The sequence below is a fragment of the Grampus griseus genome (genome assembly GCF_964374135.1).
Source record: "Grampus griseus genome assembly, chromosome: 11".
NCBI lineage: Eukaryota > Metazoa > Chordata > Mammalia > Artiodactyla > Delphinidae > Grampus > Grampus griseus.
The window spans coordinates 43,682,145-43,704,095 of NC_139005.1; the positions used below are offsets into that span (position 1 = coordinate 43,682,145).

Here is a 21,951-nt window from a genome sequence, read left to right on the forward strand (position 1 = left end):
GAGCCCTAAATAGCAGGAGCCATGGGTTGGCAAAGAAAATACTGACATTTAGGATCAAGTAATGTTGACATAGGTCTATTTTCTGTTCTCAGAGAAAGAGTAGTGTGAAAGATATGGGTGTCTCAAGTTTTACCTATGAAAGTTTTGGATAACTAAACAATAGTCTAGCCAGTTAGATAGTAGGATAATAGGATAAATTCACTGTTTATCTGCCTCGGAAGGCCAAAAATTAGTATTTGTACATATTATATCGCTTGTTTTAGATAGTTTTTTTTTGCCCTTCATTAGTGTGTTAAATAAACAGGTAGGATTCCTTGGAAAATTCACAGTACTGGGGTAAGGTGAAGTTTAACACCATAAGCTTGAGTGCTGGAGAAAGCAAGGGCTGGGGCAGCCAGTTCTTTCACTGTTCAGCACTGCCCCCTTCCATCTCTCTGCCAAACCTGTCTAAATTAAGCTCTTTTCCAGACAAGGATGCTACTTGTCAGATAGGTCAGCATAGACGCTTTTGGGGAGAAGGATTTGGAAGAATGAACATTACCATATTCAAGTTCAGGCTACTTTATAATCATCTGAGAATGCTCATCCGAATTCTCTAAAGTTGTAGGTATTAACACATGAAGACTCCTAGAAGTGAACTAAGAATACACAGTCTCAAATCTGCCTCATTTTACTACCGATAGGAGGCCTACACTCCCTTATGGCTAGCTGTCTTTAGCATCGCAGACATTCACTTCAAGGACTCCCAAGTTTCCAGGCAACAGCTACAGTTGAGATTTCTGCAAAGCAGAGACAGCACAGTCTGATAAGGGGGAAAAAGATCAAGGCAGACTGCCATAAGCAGTAGGGATAGAGAAGTGCCTAGAATAGCCCATTTCAATTCTACTTTACATCATGCCTAGGGCATAGACAAAGGGCACAGAGCTAGACTGTTAAATGTCAGATTTTCCTGAGGGCATTTAGGTGATTAAGTCTAGGGATTTAAACTCAGGTACCTTTCAGGAACACAAGCCAAGGTGTTTTTTTAAAGCTTACAATGCATATTAATGGTTATGTTAGAGCCGTGAATACTTACTCTGAAGTGAATTGGCTCCCTGAATATAAAGGCGCAGTATAATCCAACATTGCATAGCTATCTTTAGATTCTTCTTCTTTTTTTTTTAAATTATTATTGGGGTATAGTTGTTTTACAATGAAGATTCTTAAAGATAATGGAAAAAGAGCTTTAATACCTAAGTGTAGTCTTTAGATAACCTCAAACCCTCATTTTTAGCCAGCAGCCTAGAAAAATTTGAAGTTTGATTGGACTGAAAGGCTGGTCTTAATAAACAAAGAGCGCTTCAGGCATAGGCCTCAAGAATTGGTGCCCTGGGACCGTTCACCTAATTATTGCTAGCTGAATATCCCATGTAGAGAGGCCAACACTCTAATGGAGGCCGTTTGGTTTAATGCCATTTGTTAGACTTGGCAACAGTATTCCAACCTTGATGCTAGCTTGACACTTAAACCTAGTCTGAAGGCTTTTTAGACCGAACTTATTCTTGAAGCAGTGACTCTCAAGAATCCAAAAGGCAGGGTCACTTGAACAGGAGAACAATCCTTCTGTAAGGCAAAACAAGGCAAACAGCTGAAGTGTGACGGGAGGGAAAGCACAGTACCTTTCAGTCAAGTGATGTGAAGCAACTTTCTGTTCAAGTGGTGTGAAGCAACTTTCTAATCAATGCCTCTTCTCCCATCATATGTTCTGTGGTTTCTCAGAGGTCTGGAAGTTTTTGATGTCATAGTTAGGTCCTCAGAAGTGGTTCTCAAGCCTGGTTGTGCATGAGAATCACTGAGTAGTTTCAAAGTGACAGAGCCTTTGGCCCCACTCCAGAACTGTTGTATTAGAATCTTCATGAATGGGGTCTGGCTAACTGTGGCTTTAAAAGAGTTCCACAGGTGTCTGATTTGTAGACAGGGTTACTAGACCCTGCTCTGGGGTAATTGAACTCCCCTTAGAAGGGTTCCTCCCGTTTCCAGCAGGACCTGCCACATAATGTTTCCAGTGAAGTTTCCCTAGAGATTACCTGTTGGCAGATTAGTCTCATCTTTAAACTTGGCCTTTTTCTTGATGGTGTGCCAAATAGAATTCCACAGAAAGCAACATAAGCTCACTACATGCTAAAAAAAATCAAAAATTTATATTTGGCGCTCCTAATCCAGTGTACCAGGTCTTGAGCCAAATATTTACATACACCATGTCATATAATTACTTGCACAGTTGTATGAGGGATTACTGCCATTGTATAGATTAGGAGACCAGCTCAGTGGTGGTAGATAGCTTAAAGTTACACAGCTAGTAAGTGTTGATTTCATCAGGAACGACTTTTTTTTTTAAAATAAATTTATTTATTTATTTATTTATTTATTTTTGGCTGTGTTGGGTCTTCGCTTCCGTGCGTGGGCTTTCTCCAGTTGCGGCGAGCGGGGGCCACTCTTCATCGCGGTGCGCGGGCTCTCACTGTCACGGCCTCTTCCGTTGTGGAGCACAGGCTCCAGATGCACAGGCTCAGTAGTTGTGGCTCACAGGCATAGCCGCTCCGCGGCACGTGGGATCCTCCCGGACCGGGGCACAAACCCATGTCCCCTGCACTGGCAGGCGGATTCTTAACCACTGCCACCAGGGAAGCCCCAGGAACGACTTTAAGTATCGGGAATCTGTCAGGCTCATAGTAGTGGATACAGGTTTTCCAGAATTGTCATTTCTGCTTGACAGTTTGTATTTTATCAGTGGCAATAAATACTGTCAGTTGTTTTCTCTGAAAAAAAAAAAAAAGCTAGCAAGTGTTTGAGTATCATTATTACTATTCTTTGATGTAATACATGTCAAGCACTTAAAGTACCTGGTACATAGTAAATAACCAGGTCATCACTTTACATGCAGTAACTTACTTAACACACACAGTACTCCCAAGAGGTAGGAACTATTAATATCATCTCAATTTTACGGACAGAGACACTGGATCAAAGCTGCTAAGTGATAAGAGTTGGGATGTGAACTCAAGCTATCTGGCTCTAGAACCTGGGATCCTAGCCTCTAAGTCATAAGGCTCAGTCCACTGTACTCAACTGTTGAACCCAGAATTCTGTCTGATTCCAGAATGTAGGCTTTTCCCATATGCCAAGTACAGGCAAATAAGTGTTTCTGGGCTCTAGCAATCTTACAGTTCAGCTGAGGTGGCAGTATAATATGAACTGGGCAATTAAAGGTGAAAACTAATTTAGGTGTGAAATATGTGCTATAGACCAAGTGCTATAGGAGTTCAGCAAGGGCTGGACTTGGGATTGTTTGTGCTGGATCCAGAAGATTGACTGGGATTTGGGTCAGCAAGAGGGAAAGCATCCATAAATGAGAAAGGCAGAAATGAAAAATGAACATAGGACACTGAGAACATGGTCCCCACTAAGCTGGTGAGTACATAATAGGGGATAGCAGAGCGTAAGATTGGCTTGGCATGGAGTGTCTTTAACAAAAGTTTTTGGATGAGGATAAGAAATGCAAGTGAGAAAGATCCAATAGGAACTATACTAACCCATAAGGAGGCTGCTGCTATACTGCTGGTCAGCTCCATAGATATTGGTGTCTTACTGCCTGCCCTTTATTCTCCTCCATCAAGGTGAAAGACCAATAGAAACCTCATGGATCTCTTTAGTAGAACCTGAGTTTCGTTGGTAACAGCAGGTAATTCAAATATTTGGGGCCACTATCACCTTATGCTAGGCCCATAGCCTTCTAGGGACTCAATTGCAGTAAATAAGCTGGAAGGCAGATCCTGTTTTCCGAAAATGCAAAGTCTACCTTAGAGATATTTGAAATTTTATTCCATCTTCTTGTTTATTTGAAAAGGTGTTAGAAAGGAGGTAAATATGAAGACAATTCTGTTTGATTTAGAATTTTCTGAGGACTTTCTGCTTTTTGCCTTGAAAGAAACTTGAAAGGGAGCTGATTTTCTTGAGTTAGGGAGTTAAGGCCTAACTTGGAATGACAAAATATTATAGTGCTAAGGGCTTCCCTGGTGGCGCAGTGGTTGGGAGTTCGCCTGCCGATGCAGGGGACACGGGTTCGTGCCCCGGTCCGGGGGGATCCCACATGCCGCGGAGCGGCTGTGCCCGTGAGCCATGGCCGCTGAGCCTGCGCGTCCGGAGCCTGTGCTCCGCAACGGGAGAGGCCACAACAGTGAGAGGCCCGCATACCACAAAAAAAAAAAAAAAAATTATAGTGCTAAAATTTATCTAATCTTCTAAGATTTAAAGTCTGTCATTAATTTACCCTTGTTAATCTCAGTTAATTTGGTTCTTCTTTATGGGGCCTATTTCCCAGTTTAGTCTTAATAATTCAACAAATAAATCAGCATATTTATTGAGTGGCTATTGTGTCTAAGAGGTGGTGTTCTAGATCATTGTTTCTCAATATGTGTCCAACAGAACATTTGCACCAAAACCTCCTAGAGTACTTGTTAATGCACACTTCTAGACCCCACTGCAGACCTGCCAATCCTGAATCTCAGGAGACAGGGATTGATCTCAGTTTCTTAAGCACCTTTAAGAATCATTGTACTTAAGTGGTGGTTCTCAAACCTGGGAGAGCATTGAATTTAACCTGGAGGGCTTGTTAAAACAGAGTGCTGGATACTACCCTGGAGTTTTGGATTCAGTAGGTTTGGAGTGGGACCTGAGAATTTGCATGTCTGATAAGTTTCCAGGTGATGTTAATGTGACCACACTTTGAGAATCATTGTGCTAGAGGGATATAAAGAAGTGTTAGATACAATTCCTGTCATTAAGGAGCTTATGATGTAGTTGGGAAGATAAGACATGTACTTAAAAATATAACAAGGAATACAGTGTTATATAATGTTTGACAATGAATGGGGTAGTTTGGAGGAGTTGGAATTTAATCTAGGCCCTAAAATGTGAATAGGCTTAAGGTTCAGGAGAGAATAACATAGGCATTCTTGATGGGGATATAAAAGAGGGAAAGTATAAAGGTGGATGGGCCTGGGGTGGTTGATACTTTTTGTCTGGTGTGGAGCTTTATATAGGGCACTAGTGGAAGGGTAAGGCCAGAAAGGTTGGTGGCAGACTGTGAAGAGCCTTGAAAGCCTGCCCCTCTCCCCCACTTCCACACATTTTACAGTCTTACCAAAAATGCTGCACAGCTAGAAAGAGGAAGTCTCCCCTGCTGAGTGTGCAAGAGGAAGCACAGAAGATTTGGAGGCCTGTGAGGTGTAATGACTGCTTTCAGCCATGAGCCAATTGTAGAGGCAACGGGAAGACCAGCGCACCAACCAGGCTGGGTGCCTCCGCCCAGAGGGTGTCACCACCCAAGCTGAAAGTGTTTGGGGAGATCAGGCATTGCTGTCTGGATGCTCCTCTCTCTCCGTGGCCATCATGTCTTTGACTTCTGCCTACCAGCATAAATTAGCAGAGAAGCTCACTATCCTGAATGACCGAGGTCAGGGGGTTCTCATCCGGATGTATAACATCAAGAAGGTAAGCATAGGCAAGTGGACTAGTACTAACTATTCCAGCAGTTGTAAGGCAGGGAACCCTGAGGCAGGTCCAGCCGTTAGGCTTGCTCCTCTTTCTCACTAGTTTAACTGGCCTTCAGTCACTCGGATTATGTAGGACAGCCAGTGCTGGGAGGCAGAAGCGGAGGCTTTTTTTCAGGGCTTCCGCCTTTCTTGGTATGATTCTCACCCCCAACGAGGGTGTCTGCTTCCTGCTGGGGTTAGAGATGGGATGGGAAATAACTGTGTTCCGGGTCTCCTGGATAAAAGTCTGGGTCTAGAATTCTGGGTCTTATTGTTTAGTGCTGGTCCCCCACACTCTGAAGACAGCCAAAGTTGGGTCTCTGGCAAAAACTTTTTCGTGCAAGTACTTTCCCTAAAAGGAAAAAATAGATACGCTATTTGGATTAAAAAAAGAGTAGGTACCTTCTGAGGGACTTAGGCTCTGAGACAGTTGTTGCTGTGGTTATATATATATGTGTGTTTAGGATAGGAACTTCGGAATTGGGAGAAGCTGGTGGCAAGAGGTGGGCTAGGGGCTGGGCCTAGTGAAGTTGAGAGATAAAGACGGGTGGGAGTGGGGAATTTCTGGAAGAGAAAATAGGGGACTTGGGGGGAGGGGACTTTGGTGCATTTCATAATAAAACAAATCACTGGGGACATAGTTTCTCTGTCTCCATGCCCCCTATAAATGCCCTTTGGGATAAGATGCTTATATAATGGACATAATTGTGACACTGATTCTCCCACAGAGTCTAAGTTCTGAGCAGCTGTTTTTCTCCTTCCGGCTTCAGCTGAGGGGTGAGGAGAGAGCTTCCTCTTTGTGCCGGGCGAGCAGATGTTAAGCTTTACCCAGCAAGACGAAATGCTGAGGTTATTTAGCTCTTCTGATAGTTGGCTTAATGTCCTGGAACTTGTTCCTGACCTACTCTTATGCTTTTATAATTAATTCCCAGATTCCCTTTCCCTAAGAGAGATTGTGTGAGAATGCATGATGCAGGAAGAGGTATGTTTCCAAGGAGCGGGAGAAAGGGTTGAAATATAGTGTTATTTATTTGTGCAGACTTGTTCAGACCCCAAATCCAAGCCCCCTTTCTTACTGGAAAAGTCCATGGAATCATCTCTCAAGTACATCAACAAGAAATTTCCCAACATAGATGTCCGAAACAGCACGGTGAGAATGCTGTCCCTCTTCTCTCCTTTCTCTGAAATAACTCTGTGCTTGGATGGTTCAAACTCTCTTTTGACTGCCTCTCTTTGAACTTGGCAGGGGATGGACTAGCCTTCTTTTAGTTTTCCTAAGCTCAACCACAGGGCTTCAGGTTGTTGTAGTCTTAAGAATTCTGAGATAAGATGGGATTCTCCTAGGGTAAACTGGAGCAAAACATTGCCCCTTTCTCCATTGTAAGATTCACAAGAACACTTTGTTCTTTCCAAGAAAGACGGCTCTATCGATGAAGCAGTTGCATATATTTTATTGTTGTTTCTATTTCCCCCTCAGTGTTTTCTTGGTTATTGTCTTAGAGTTATGCATCTAGTGTCATATCCCTTACTTCTCCCTTATTAAATGTTAGCCCTAGATTTCTTACCATCTTACCTATAGCATCTTCTCATTCAGCTTCTTTTGACTTTGATATGAATAATAAACCTCTTTAGCTGAAAGAGACCTTGAAATTTCCTCTCACTTCACAATCTATATCCAGTCAGGATCGCATGCAACCATCCTGCCTAGATAGAGAATATTCTCTGTTTAAAAACCTTCCGAGTTCGAAGACTTTCCAGCTTCCTCTGTCAGTGTATTTTAACCCTCTTTAAGAATGTTTTAGGTACAACCCCTGTTCTTCTTGGGTTACTTTGATCAATTGTCTTCTTAATTTGTGTTTTTTATTTTGTTTCTCTCAGCAACATTTAGGACCAGTACATCGGGAAAAATCTGAGATAATTAGATTCCTCACCAACTACTACCAGTCATTTGTGGACGTTATGGAATTTCGGGTGAGCTCTCTCTAGCCCAGGTCCCCAATGTTTGGACGTTCTTTTATGTTCCTTATTCCCGTTTCTTGAAAAAATAAGATGTATTGATATATGGAGGGATATCTAAGTTGTATTGTTAAATGAAAGTGAGTTGCAGAATAGTGTATGATACAATTTTATTTTTGTTTTAAAAGATACATAAACTTATATACACATAGTGTTAGTATATATATATATATATAGGAAAGATGTGGAATAGTTCACATTAATCTGTTAAAAATACCTGCCTTTGGGGGTGGATTATTATGATTGGCTTTAACTTATTACACTATACATTTTTGTATTATTTGAGTTAAAATTTTAAGTATTCTTAACCAATAGTTTATTACAAATCTACTGAAAAATTTCAAGAATGGTACAATGAACATTGTTCTACTCTCCCCCTGGATCTCCTGATTTTTAGTATTTTGCCATGTTTGTTTACCTTTTTTTTTTTCTTGAACCATTTGAGTTAGTTGCAGGCATCGTGACATTTCCCTCCCTGAACACTTTAGCATACATCTGCTAAGAGCAAGAATATTTTCTTACCTAACCTTAATACAATTATCGTACTCAGGAAATGTAAAATTGCTACAATGTTGTAGTTAATATATAGCCCATATTCATATTCCTCTAGTTGTCTCAAGGATCATACATTGAATTTATGATGTCATGTCTCTTAGTTGTCATGTCTCTTTAGTCTTTAATCTAGAATAGTTCTCAGCCTTATTTTGTCTTTCATGACACTGACCTTTTTGAAGTGTCCAGACTAGTTATTTTTCAGAATTTCCCTCAGTTTGGATTTGTCTAATTGTTAACAGTGTTTGGTAGCATAATACATGGATGATAAATTGAGTTTTAAACAATGAGCATGTACTATTTTTGTAAACATAAACTGTGAAAAATTATTTAGTACAATGTTTTTGAAGGGCAGATCGATATGGTGTTTCAAAAGTCTTAAAAATATATACTTTTAAATGTAACAATTCTAATTCTAGAAATTTGTCTTAAGGAAACAATCAGAAGTGCAAAGGTATATGTACAAGAATGTACTCTGTTGCATTACTTATGATAGTGACAACTTGATAATCATATATTCAAGAAATAGAGGCTTAGTTAAAAGTTCAGAGTATATGTCTATAAATGAATATTATACAGCTGTTAAGGATAACACGTATTTATATTAATCGGCATGGAAAAATGCTCTTCACATGTTCTTTAGTATAAAAGCAAATTACAATGTAGCTTACGACAGGAGATGTCCCTAAAATGTATATTTACATAGATAAATATGCATGTAAATAAGGCTGGAACTTCTTTACACAGTGAGATTATGAGTGGCTTTAAAAATAAATTGAAATTATGTTTGTATTTTCTAATTATTCTGCAATGAACACCTATTGTTTATGTATTCAAGAAATAACACAAATTTTAGTCATCTGAGCCATTTAAGTTTGTGATGGTATTATAATATTTTTTCAGGTGGTACAAGAGTATGGGACCCTGCTTTGGGTGTCCTGTATTTTCTCTAGGGAGCTAATCCAGGCTGTTCATTAGATCATGCAGTGAAGAGGGAGGGTCAGGTCAGAGGTTAATTCATTTGGAATTGAGAGTAGTGATTAGGAAGAAGGTAGGCACTGGTGGAGGTAGTAGAAGAATGCTGGAAGCATATAAAAAGTCTGTTACTAGAAAATTTGTCCAAAGGAGATTTTAGGATATCTCTGGTTGCTGCAGTGGTAAAGTTCTGAGCCCAAGGAATCTAGTATGCCTCATTCAGGGCAGGAAGGGAAATAGAGACACGGAGGTATTGTGCATTGTAAGGTAGGTAGGCTCTGAATCAGACAGACCTGGTTTTAAATCTCAGCCTTATCACTTACAAACTGTATGGCTTTAGACAAGAAACTCTTTGACTCCCAGTTTCTTTATCTATAAAAGGGGAAATGAGATTTACTACATGGGGTATTTGTGAGAATTAAATGAGATAACACATTGAAAACATCTAGTACAGTGTTTAGCATATAATAAAGTAATAGGCCAAACAGATGTTAAATCCATTCCCTTCTGATTCTGTCTTTACAATGTAGTGACACTGGTTGTATGAGAGGCTGAAAGCAAACTTCAGTTATATCTTATATCCCTTGGGAACTGGGTTGCAGGAAGGAGTTGTAGACAGGCCCTCCCAGCAAAGGAGGCAGCATAGACCTAGACAGAGGTCTTGAGATCATGTAGTATAGACAGAAGATCATGGCCTCTGGGTTCTAATTCTGATACTTTGCCTTACTAGTTTTGTGATCTTTGGGGAGTTTCTTAACTGCTCTTAGCCTCAGTTTCCCCATATGTTACTTTAGATACAGCCTTTTGGGGAAGGTAACTTGGAAACATTTTTCCCCATACATTTAATAAGTTTGCAAATGTATACACCTGTGTAACAACCGCCACAAAGTACAGAAAATTACCATCAACCCAAAGCTTCCCTGCACCTTTTTTTCCTCAGTCCATCCCTACCTCCCTGACTCCTGGCCCCAGGCAACCACTGGTCTGCTTTCCAGATTAGGTTTTTCTTTTTCAGGGGTTCATATATATAATTAGAATCTATATAGCATGTTTTCTTTTGTGTCTGGCTTCCTTCACTCAGCATGTTTTTAAGATTTGTTTATGTTTCATGATTCATTTCCTATTTTTGCTGAGCACTATTTCATTGTATGGATACAATCTGTTTATCCACTTACCTGTTGATGGACTTTTGGGTTGTGTCCAGTTTCTGGCCATTATGCACAAGTTGCCATAAACATTTGAGTACAAATCATTTTTCATTTCACCTGGGTAAATAATCTAGAAGTTGAATTGCTAAATCATATGGTATGTATATGTTTAATTTTATAAGAAACAGCCAAACATTTTTTCCAAAGTCGTGGTTCCATTTTCCCTTCCCATCAGCAATATATTAGTGTTCCAGTTGCTCCACATTCTCATCAACACTTGCTTTTAGTCATTCTTTTTTTTTTGTTTTTTGGCCGTGCCAAACAGTTTTCGGGATCTTAGTTCCCTGAACAGGGATTGAACCTGGGCCACTGAAGTGAAAGTGCCAAGTCCTAACCTCTGGACCACCAGGGAACTCCCGAATTTTAGTCATTCTGATGGGTGTGTGTAGTGATATCTTCTCGTGATTTTAATTTGCATTTCCCTGATGACTAATATTATTGGGCGTCTTTTCATGTGCTTGTTCGTCATTTTTATATTTTTAATTGTAAAGAGCCCGTTCAAATCTTTTGGCAACATATTTTAAAAATAAAAATATATATACCCTTTGATCTAGCAGTTCCACTTTTGTAGAAATGAAAGTATCAATGTGCAGTGGATAGGGCCAGGAATTGGAACAAAGCAAACACTCATCAGTGGAAAAAAGGCTGAATGAACTGGCCGTACCATGGGCTATTATGCAGCCATTAATAAGAAGTACATTAGTGCTCTACCAGATGACTTGAGGACTTTTAGCAGGTAAGGTTGAATAAGAAAAGTAAAATGATAAGAACAGTGTAATATTATCTCTAATTTTTAACACAAATGATTTTCAAAAAGACCCCTCTCTCTCTTTTTCTCCCTATCTAATAGGATTATATAAATAGGATGAAAATTAAGAAAGGACATACCAGGTTGTTAAACTGGTTTACCTGAGTGTTGGGCAGGATGGAGGGTGGGTGCTGATGTTGCGGGGAGGGAAGTGTCCACAGTAAAACTGCATATTTATTTAGGTAAAATTATGTATGAAAAGAAAAAGAATCCCTCTCACACTGAAATGAGGTTAAATGAAGTATATGCAACTTACCTAGTAAGTACTTAGTACATAGTAGGTGATCAGTAAACAGAAACATGTAGAAAGTTGGGTAGTTTTCCCATTTGTTAATGATTAACTTCTGAGAATAAGAGACAGAATCAAAGAACAGACTGATTTTGGGATTCATCAATAAAAATGAGTCTGATTTTTGGTAGTTTAGAAACAGCCTATCAGATGGTCTGCATCTTGTAACCTTTTTTTGTGGAGGAAGGGGGCACTGGGATGATAAGATCAGGGAAAGTGTGCATAATGTAGTAGTGACTTGTGCCTGTGGAGACATGGGCATCCAGTAGGGTAGACTAATAGGGGCCCACGGACAGCTTACGGAGGAGGAACTCCCTCTACTCAGCAACCCGCTCTTATGTTATTCAGTGGCTCTCTAGGACCTCCAAGGGAGAGAACCTTCCCTCAAATTCTGGTAGTACATGTCATCTTCTCTTTATTCTTTATTCATTCTCATCTCCGATTCTACCCCCAGGATCATGTATATGAACTTCTCAACACGATTGATGCCTGCCAGTGCCATTTTGATATTGTAAGATTCTTGGCAATTCTCTTCTATCCTAGAGCCACGGAAATTGTTTCTGTTGGGACAGTGTGGGGTGAGATGGGACTGGAGGAATGGCTATTCCCCCAGGACTATAATATAATATATATAATATAATATATACTGTATAATGAATGAATGGCTATTAATTCCAGGACTATAATTCTTTTGTAAAAATGTTGAAGTTAAAGTGTATTTACGGGCTTCCCTGGTGGCACAGTGGTTGAGAGTCCGCCTGCCGATGCAGGGGACATGGGTTCGTGCCCCAGTCCGGGAAGATCCCACGTGCTGCGGAGCGGCTGGGCCCATGAGCCATGGCCGCTGAGCCTGCGCGTCCGGAGCCTGTGCTCCGTGGCGGGAGAGGCCACAACAGTGAGAGGCCCGCGTACCGCAAAAAAAAAAAAAAAAAAAAAAAAGTGTCTTTACATGTTAAGCAGATCAGCAATGTGATTTATTTAATCCAGAATTCACATAAAAATCTTCTTATTCTACCTCCTCCAACCTCTAAATGCCACCTTATTTCCTGGCCTCCTTATATCTTGAGCTCACTTTTAGCTCCTGAATTTTGTTAAAATTTTCTCCTTCTGAATTTGCAGTCTTGTCAGTTTCTCCTTCTAAATAGATCTTTCCAGAGTCTGTTTAGCACTGTCTGGAATGGTTGGGGAAATAGTGGTTAATAGGCCTTGCTGTTCTTGGGTTCCTATGTATTTTCCTTGTAGAATCTCAACTTTGACTTCACTCGGAGTTACCTGGACTTGATAGTGACCTATACCTCAGTTATTTTACTTCTGTCACGGATTGAGGATCGACGGGTGCTCATTGGCGTGTACAACTGTGCCCATGAGATGCTGCATGGACATAGGTGAGTTGAGATATACAAGATGAAGAATCTCATACATGGTGCTATGAGGTAAAGGTGGATCCAAGAGAAATAGATGGCATGCTTTCTCATGTTAGAATCTATAGTCTATATGATAACCCAGGCAAAGTAAAACAATTGCCCTGTCTCTAATGAATTTTTAATCCTGGGCTGGCTGCCACTCTGCTTTTGAGGTTATTGCAAAAGGCAAAGAAAATTCTTTTTAATATTGGTAGGAATAATATTAGTAAAGTTAAAGCCATTAGAGGTAAGTAATGTTTGAAAATACATTTGGAGCCAAATATAAATGGATTTTGGATTATCTGCAATTCTTTGCCTTTCCATTAGTGCAAATAAAAGTATTTAAGGGCTGAAAAAAATAAAGACCAGAGGGATCAGAGGGGACCGTGGAACATTGTTCTATGTATGATGTGTATTCCCATGTGCCTGCATGAATACCTAGGCACATGACTTATCATTCGCTTTGAATGTATATATATTCTTTTGGGTTGTATACAGATTTGGGTCCAGCCATATTACTTGATTTGTGACTAATCAATATGAATTTATAGAACACCTATCATGTGTCCAACCTTATTTCAGGTGCTTATAATGAAGAGACTTTCATGGACCAGCACCAAATCATGTGATTCTATCTTAGTTATACCTGGGCCTGGAGTGGGTTATCTGTATATGTAATTCACAGTTTAGTATCTTTGGAGGTGGTGGAGAATACCAGACTATGTACACATCATTATCCTATATGCAAACATGAGAGTTTACATCATGTTTAAGGGAGGGCTGTAACTCCTTTTTCCTATGCTTCCAGTGACCCCAGTTTTGCCCGTCTTGGTCAGATGGTCTTGGAGTATGACCACCCTCTGAAGAAGCTGACAGAGGAGTTTGGGCCTCACACAAAGGCAAGTTTCTTGAGAGAGTGGAGAATTCCTCAGGCAGAAGTATGTTGTCCCCATCATTGACATTGGAGATTCATTTTTTTTTCTCCACAGGCTGTGAGTGGAGCCCTGCTTTCTTTGCACTTTCTGTTTGTCCGAAGGAACCAGGGGGCTGAGCAGTGGCGTAGTGCCCAGCTTCTAAGTCTCATCAGCACCCCTGCAGCCATGATTAACCCTGCTAATTCAGACACAGTGAGTTCCCTTTTCCTCTTGTCAGTGGAAGTATTCTCTTTCCAAGGCCATCTCTTTAGAGGGTGCTTCTTTTCAGGAAGTATCAGTCCTAAGAGTGCTTTAGCCCTCTTCTAGGATATGCCTCTGAGTTGATCACCTCTTGTGGCTAAAAAAATCATAGTTGGGTTGGAGATTTTCTTTGGACCAGGATTAGTGTGTGCCTGCCCACAGAAGGAATTTAATAAATGTTCATAGAATGAATGAATGGATGAAACTGGGTCATTAGGCACCTATTCAGCCCAGCAGGAACTTGAGCATAGATGTCAATTAATTAACAAATGTTTTTATTCAACTACTATCGGCCCAAGGTCCTTGCTTCAAAGAATTTATAATCTAGTAGGAAGATATGCCATGTATTCATAAAAATACAACTGACGGTACAAGAGTATGAGAAGCACCAAACAAGTGACGTATACTTTACATGGTAAAAGAATCCAAGGGAGACGGAAATCATGAGATTTTGAGTATTACTCTCCTGAATTGTTGAAGAGAAGTTATGTCAAACCATTTGTTTGTCCTCACTTCTAGTCCAAGTTCCTTTTTCTTTTCTCAACTATATTCTTTTCTCCTCACTCCACTTCTAGTGCCTCACCTCCATTACTGGCAGCTTTCCCAGATATTGGCTTATCAATGTGCCCTTATCCAGTCTGGTAAAATAAAAGTTGGTTTTAATACTCAAACTCTAGCTTGACTGCCCTTGTCTCGACTGCCTTAGTCTTTAGCGTAGACCAAGTTAAATAACTGCTAGACCATCTCCGCCTCTCTTCTCATAGATGGCCTGTGAGTACCTGTCTGTGGAAGTGATGGAGCGCTGGATTGTCAGTAAGTTTTGTGGGATGAGGTGGGAACAGACATAGCATGTTATATGGAGATCAAATTCTAAAAGTCTTCCTCTGCACTGTTTTACCCACCCACAGTTGGGTTTCTTCTTTGTCACGGGTGCCTCAACTCCAATAGCCAGTGCCAGAAGCTGTGGAAGCTGTGTCTGCAGGGTTCCCTGTACATCACCCTCATACGGGAGGATGTGCTACAAGTGCACAAGGTCACCGAGGATCTGTTTAGCGGTTTGAAAGGGTGAGATATGAGGTCCCAGCTAATCTTTTAGCCCCTCCTGACATCCTTTTTTTTAGGGATTTTTAGCCCCTCCTTTAGACATCCTTTTCTAGTCTCCATAAGTGTCCCAAGTACAGGTGTTAAGGAATAATTCTAATTATTGAACAAATATTTATTGAATACATTCTATTTACTAGGTACTTCACTTGATACATTAGTTAGTAAGATAGCATAGAGGTTAAGATAACGGATTCTGAAACCAGATTACCTGTGTTTGAATTCCAGCTCTACCACTTACTGGCTATGTGATCTTGGGCAAGTTACTTAGCTTCTCTATGCCATGCCTCAATTTGTCTATAAATAATAATAATGCTTCCCTATGACCTACCTCATAGGGTTGTTATGAGGAATGAAAGAGTAACTATTTATAAAGCATGTAGAAAAGTGCCTGGTACTTTGTAAGTGCAATATATGTGCTTATTAAATGAAAAAAGACAGAATCTCTGCTCTCAAAGAGCTTGCAAATTAGTGAAAAATAAACTGTTGTGATATAATAAGGGATTATGATGTATAAACCTAAAGTGCTTTAGAAGGATACTTAAACTGGCCCTGGAGGATCCAGGAAAACCTGGAGACAGATAGACCTGAAGAATTAAAAAGGGGAAGCGTGTGTGTGTGTGTGTGTGTGTGTGTATGTGTGTGTGTGCTGGAGTGGTGGGGGTAGGGATGGAAAGGCAGGGAAATTGCTTAAGGCAGAGAAAGATACTTTAGGCAGAGAAACTATCAAGATTTCGAGGCAAAAAGGAGCATGGCAAGTTCTAAGAAATTCATATAGCCCAGGTTACAAAAATGAAGATGTTGTCAAGAGACAGATTTGGAGAGGTAAGCTGGGGCCTTGGATGTCCTGTCATGGGGTTTGAGCCTGTTCTAAAAAGGCTAGGGAGGGACTTCCCTGGTGGCACAGCGGTTAAGAATCTGCCTGTCAGTGCAGGGGACACGGGTTTGATCCCCGGTCTGGGAAGATCCCACATGCTGTGGAGCAACTACTGAACCTGTGCTCTAGAGCCCGTGCGCCACAACTACTGAGCCTGCGCGCCTAGAGCCCGTGCTCCGCAACAAGAGAAGCCACCGCAGTGAGAAGCCCACGCACCACAACGAAGAGTAGCTCCCGCTCGCCGCAACTAGAGAAAGCCCGTGCACGGCAACGAAGACCCAACACAGCCAAAAAAAAAATAATAAATTTATTTTTTTTAAAAAAGAGATAGGGAGCCATTGAGTGATTTTTCTTTTTTTTTTTATAATTTTTTTATAATCTAGTAGATTATAATGAACATGTAAAGGTGTGCATATATTTTCAACCTTATATAAGCAATTGATAAAAAGCAATGGATCCACATTCTACATTATATTCTTTTTTTTTTTTTTTTTTGGCTGCGTTGGGCCTTTGTTGCTGCGCACGGGCTTTCTCTAGTTGCAGCGACTGGGGAATACTCCTTGTTGTGGTGCACGTGCTTCTCATTGCGGTGGCTTCTCATTGCAGAGCACAGGCTCTAGGCGCGTGGGCTCAGTAGTTGTGGCTCACAGGCTCTAGAATGCAGGCTCAGTAGTTGTGGCACACGGGCTTAGTTGCTCCACAGCATGTGGGATCTTCCTGGACCAGGGCCCAAACCCGTATCCCCTGCATTGGTAGGCAGATTCCTAACCACTGTGCTACCAGGGAAGCCCCTCTACATTATATCCTGAAGTTATTTTTTTTTTTTTACCTTATTTTGGATATCTTTGCGTGTCAGTCTACAGAGACTTATTCTTTTTAACATTCAAACAGTATTTTATTATGTGGTTGTAACATAATTTATTTATCCAATCCACTATTGATGGACATTTGAAGTGTTCCCTCACTCCCTCCTTTTTTTTTTTAAAAAAAAAAAAACCTTTACAAACAATGTTGAAATGAACATCCTTAGACATATATCTTTGTGAACATTTCTATAGGGTAAATTCTTACAGGTGGAATTGCTGGGGTAAAGGATATGCATATTTCAAATTTTAATAGCTCTTCCCAAATTGTCCTCCAAACAGATGTATTATCTACCATCTATGAGAATACTTATTGATCATACTCTCAACAACTGAGTATTATTAAAAATTCATTGCCAGACTTAAGAGAGAGTAAATCTAAGATTAATAATTAGAAGTTACAGGAGGTAAATAGATACAGATATATAGAAACACTTTCTAATGATTACCACTTCTGGGGAATGGAAGGGATGTCTGAAGCGTGTGTTGTTCCCCATCATTAAGAACAACACTAACATGTAAGATTTATAGTTTAGGGAGTTCTTTGCCATAAATGATCTAATTTGATCTTCATGTTACTTATACTCAGGTATATGTTTAATATATTCTTTTTTTCTTTTTTTTTTTTGGCTGTACCACGCGGCATGTGGGATCTTAGTTCCCTGACCAGGGATCAAACCCGTGCCCCCTGCAGTGGAAGTGCTGAGTCCTAACCACTGGACTGCCAGGGAAGTCCCAATATCTTCTTTTATAAATGAGAAAATAGAGGCTCAGTCTCAGTGTCACTCAATTAATAAGAGATGAAATTAGGAAATCATTCCAGATTTTTTGACTCTTAATCCTCTCACTTTCCATCATACCACGTAGAGGATGAAATAATTACCCACCAGGAATGCTGTGGAGTTGAATCCTGATTTGATTAAGATACTTTCCAACTCTAAATTTCTTTGATTCTGTGCTAAGCTCAATAAGGGGTGGTTTGGAGAAGAGAAACGAAAGGTTATAAATTCGACTAATGTGGTGGCAACAGATGCAATTCAAGAGAAGACAGATATAAGGGACATAGAGAGCACAGAGCCTAAAGTAGCGTGGGACTTTTGAGCATGGGTCAGTAGTTGAAAAAAAGAAGTATGGTCAGGAGAGTCAAATGTTACGGAGAAACAAAGAACAATGAAAAGGCCATCTAATTTGGTGGTTCAAAAGTTGACGGTGACCTAAGAGAGAGCAGTTTGTTTAGTGTCTAAGATCATATGGGCTTCAAGGGTCAGTGAAAGGTGAGGTGAAAAAGAGTAAAGGTGTCTCTCTGGAGGAGTTTGGTGGTGTGGGAGAATGAGCAAAGTTCAGTAGATTGTCAGGGTCAAGCGAGGGTCCTTTTAGAATAAGCGAGGCTTATTGGGAGAAGAGAATAAACCAGTAGAGAGAGAGAGAGATTGAAGTGAAAAAAGGGTAACTGATAAGGTTAAATTCTAAGAGGAGGTGGGTGGGAATGGGACCCAGGGGAGAGCTGGAGTAACTACTTTTTTTTTTTTAAATAAATTTATTTATTTATTTATTTTTGGCTGTGTTGGGTCTTCGTCTCTGTGCGAGGGCTTTCTTTAGTTGTGGCAAGCAGGGGCCACTCTTCATCGCGGCACGCGGGCCTCTCACTGTCGCGGCCTCTCTTGTTGAGGAGCACAGGCTTCAGATGCGCAGGCTCAGTAGTTGTGGCTCACAGGCCTAGTTGCTCCGCGGCATGTGGGATCCTCCCAGACCAGGGCTTGAACCCGTGTCCCCTGCATTAGCAGGCAGATTCTCAACCACTGCGCCACCAGGGAAGCCCTGGAGTAACTACTTTTACTTGAGAGCAGTGTCATATTTATGCACTGCTTCTTTGTATTTCCCTCAAACCTGGAAGAGTACTTCAGCTTGAAGGTGTCAAGGCAGGAGCACAGGACAAGAAATCTAGTTCCAGCTTTGCCATTAAAACCCTATGTGACCTTGGGCAAGTCAGTTTTCTTCTGCAGGTATTATTTTCTTTATCTGCAAAATAATGATGAGAACTAGATAATCTCTAAACTCTATGAATCTCTTGTTAATAGGTCAGGGTAAAAAGTAAGGTTTGGAAAGATCCTGATGGTGAAGGCTGCCCATGCCCCTGCAGGCTGTAGTTTGGAATCTCTGAGGACTGGGAAGGTGGGAAAAGGCCTTTAGCTGGTGGTATGGCCAACCCTTCTGTGTGTATGTCAATCCTCAGGTACGGCAAGCGAGTGGCAGACGTAAAGGAAAGCAAGGAACATGCAATTGCAAACAGGTAAAGGCGGGCAATGAGCTCTTCCAGAGGGGATGGAATAGGAATCTCTCCTGAGATTGTTCTCTCCTCTCCTTGTTCTCACCCAAGTTTCTGTACAGCCTTATTGTCTCAACCCAAGAACTTGCTGCTGCCCCACAGATTCTTGTGTTTCCTTACCAGGTCTAACTGTGGCATTGAACCTTCCTCCTAGCTGACACCCCTTCCTAAATGCAGCTGTCTTCTGCACTGCCTTTGGAAGATTTTTAAGGGTGGGTGAGGCAATATTCTCTAGTTTCCACTTTCTTTCCTCAGTGGCCAGTTTCACTCTCAAAGGCGTCAATTTCTGCGGATGGCTGTGAAGGAGCTGGAGACTGTGTTAACCGATGAACCAGGACTACTGGGTCCCAAGGCAAGAGAAAGAAACGTTGGGAGGGGGACGATGTTCAATGATAAAAGACTCCTATGTGGGGGATGACTTGGCATTCATGAGTTTTTGCATTTCTGAGTTTTTTATTCTGTTTGTGTATGTATATCCTGATTCCCTTGAATCTTCTTAGAGTACCCTAAAACTTCTTGTATCTCTTTTTTGGGCACTATCATAGTATATCATATATTATAGCTATTTGTGTACTTGCCTTATCCTCTATTTGACTGTGAACTAATTGAAGACAGATAGTTTTTTGTGAGTCTCTGTGTTTAATATTGGATACCACTGTTGGTATGGTTACACCGTTGTTTCCATATGCATATTTTCATGATAGTCTTCTCTGTGCTTTGAAATCCATTTATAAAGTTGAAAATTCTCATAGTCCCTGTCCCCTCCTTAGGCCCTTTTTGCTTTCATGGCCCTGTCCTTCATTCGTGATGAGGTCACTTGGCTGGTTCGCCACACAGAAAATGTCACCAAGACGAAGACACCTGAGGACTACGCTGACTCGTTAGTACTTGGCATGGTTAAGAATCTTGACCTTAGATGGACTGGGAAAAGGGACGGGGGGACATCAAGTGACCTCGGGAGGTCTCAGTTTCTGCCCTGTTGTCGCTGTCTTTGTTTCGGGTCACGTTTTCAGTCTCATACAGCTCTCTGTTCTCATCCTCGACTTTGTAGGAGCATTGCAGAACTGCTTTTCTTGTTGGAGGAGATTAGGGCTCTGGTCCGAAGACACGTCAAGGTGATAGAGCAATACCACCTTCAGTACCTGGCCAGATTTGATGCTCTTGTGCTCAGTGACATCATTCAAGTATGTTTAATTGATGATACTTTGGAAATTTGGGGGTGATCCCTGGTCATTTTCCCCTGGGGGCCACCCTGGCTGAATCTCATGCTCTGTAGATTGTGTGTCAAAAAGCCTGATTTTCCCCTCTACGTTTGTTAAAATTTAAAAAAAGGACTAATAACCATAGCAATTATTTTCCCCAAGTGAGGCTGCACAGAAATAGGAGAGAAGAGTAAAAGGCAGTTGGGTGTTAGCATGGCAGGGAACTCAGGGAGGTTCCTCCCTGTCTTGTTTGGCTCTTTCTCTCTGTTTGTGGCACTTGGCAGCTCTTCCTACCTTCATACACTGACTGAGCCTTGTGGTCTTGTTTCTCTCTTGGCGGAACTTATACCTTCTTGACGGTAACTCCACCTTCTCTTTTAGAACCTGTCTGTGTGTCCTGAGGAGGAGTCCATCATAATGTCCTCATTCGTCAATACTCTCTCCTCTCTGAATCTCAAGCAAGGTAACTGGAGGGAATTGGAGGAGGAAGAGTGATGGCAAACATCTTTTTTTCTAGAAATATTGATCTCTTGAGCCAGGGAATAGCCAAGATGACTTTGAAGAGGACCTATTATACCATTCCATGCAGTTGGATAGAGGTGCTGTTTTATTATTTCCTTTTAAACTTCTATTTTTCTTACAGTTGATAATGGAGAAAAATTTGAATTTTCTGGATTGAGGCTGGACTGGTTCCGTCTACAGGTAGGTCTGTTTCTGTTAATGGTCCCCCATTCTCAAGGTTTTCTCTCCCTCACAATCCCTTCTCTTTCTAACTCCTAAGCTCTGCTGTATGGAATGATTCAACACTGAAAACTGCTGATTGGACAGGACAAATACCAGCCAAACTGTAGTCCCAAGACTGGGAGTCTTTTTCATTTATCTTGTTTTTCTCCACCCTTTTCCGAACTCCAACCATAGGCGTATACCAGTGTGGCTAAGGCTCCCCTGCACCTGCACGAGAACCCTGACTTAGCCAAGGTGATGAACCTCATTGTCTTTCACTCTCAAATGCTGGACTCAGTAGAGAATATGCTGGTGGAAACTTCTGATTTATCTACTTTCTGGTATGTCCTGACTCAGAGCTCTTTATCAATTGACCCGATCTCTTGCCTGGCCTCTGTGGAGGACTCTAATTCCCCCAGATACACAGGAAAGGCTTGTTTTCTTTGAGATCTCTTTAAAGACGGATGCTCAAACTCCACAGCTTCTTCTTTCCAGCTTTTATCAAGTGGTAGGAATTTGAAGTTGATTCCCTTTTGTGTTGGCTTTCTTTAGGAAAGCCATTTGGACTTTACACAGCATTCTCTTCTCTGGGATAATTCATTGATTATCTTTTCCTCACGGTTATATGTGGAACCTCCTTCTTTTTATTCTTGGGACATTGTGATTTAAAAGAGACATAGAAAACTTGGGAGTTTAGTGGAGAGGACTGAAAATAATTGGGAGGGCTGGGGAACAGGGTCTTTAGAGAATGCAAATGAGTTTGTCTTCCTTGGGTATCATTTGGCCTTTACTAAGTGACCACTGTTGTTCATAACTCTACCCTTTGAGGGATCAAACACACAACACAATATGTTGGCTCT

At 41.0% G+C, this 21,951-nt stretch overlaps 1 protein-coding gene across 1 annotated transcript in view; it reads left to right on the plus strand.

Annotated features, from left to right (window-relative positions):
• The first annotated feature begins 5,416 nt into the window (after positions 1–5,416).
• The window catches only part of NCKAP1L (NCK associated protein 1 like), a 42,532-nt gene continuing 25,997 nt past the window's right edge, over positions 5,417–21,951 (plus strand). The window contains exons 1-16 of the mRNA XM_082665107.1: positions 5,417–5,532; positions 6,613–6,723; positions 7,452–7,544; positions 11,876–11,932; positions 12,664–12,806; positions 13,633–13,723; positions 13,814–13,951; positions 14,764–14,812; positions 14,908–15,064; positions 19,074–19,130; positions 19,422–19,518; positions 19,937–20,046; positions 20,218–20,350; positions 20,750–20,831; positions 21,012–21,070; positions 21,287–21,432. Coding sequence (XP_082521233.1) covers positions 5,431–5,532; positions 6,613–6,723; positions 7,452–7,544; positions 11,876–11,932; positions 12,664–12,806; positions 13,633–13,723; positions 13,814–13,951; positions 14,764–14,812; positions 14,908–15,064; positions 19,074–19,130; positions 19,422–19,518; positions 19,937–20,046; positions 20,218–20,350; positions 20,750–20,831; positions 21,012–21,070; positions 21,287–21,432 — 1,625 coding nt within the window. The 5' untranslated portion in view covers positions 5,417–5,430. The remainder of the gene's footprint in view (positions 5,533–6,612; positions 6,724–7,451; positions 7,545–11,875; positions 11,933–12,663; positions 12,807–13,632; positions 13,724–13,813; positions 13,952–14,763; positions 14,813–14,907; positions 15,065–19,073; positions 19,131–19,421; positions 19,519–19,936; positions 20,047–20,217; positions 20,351–20,749; positions 20,832–21,011; positions 21,071–21,286; positions 21,433–21,951) is intronic.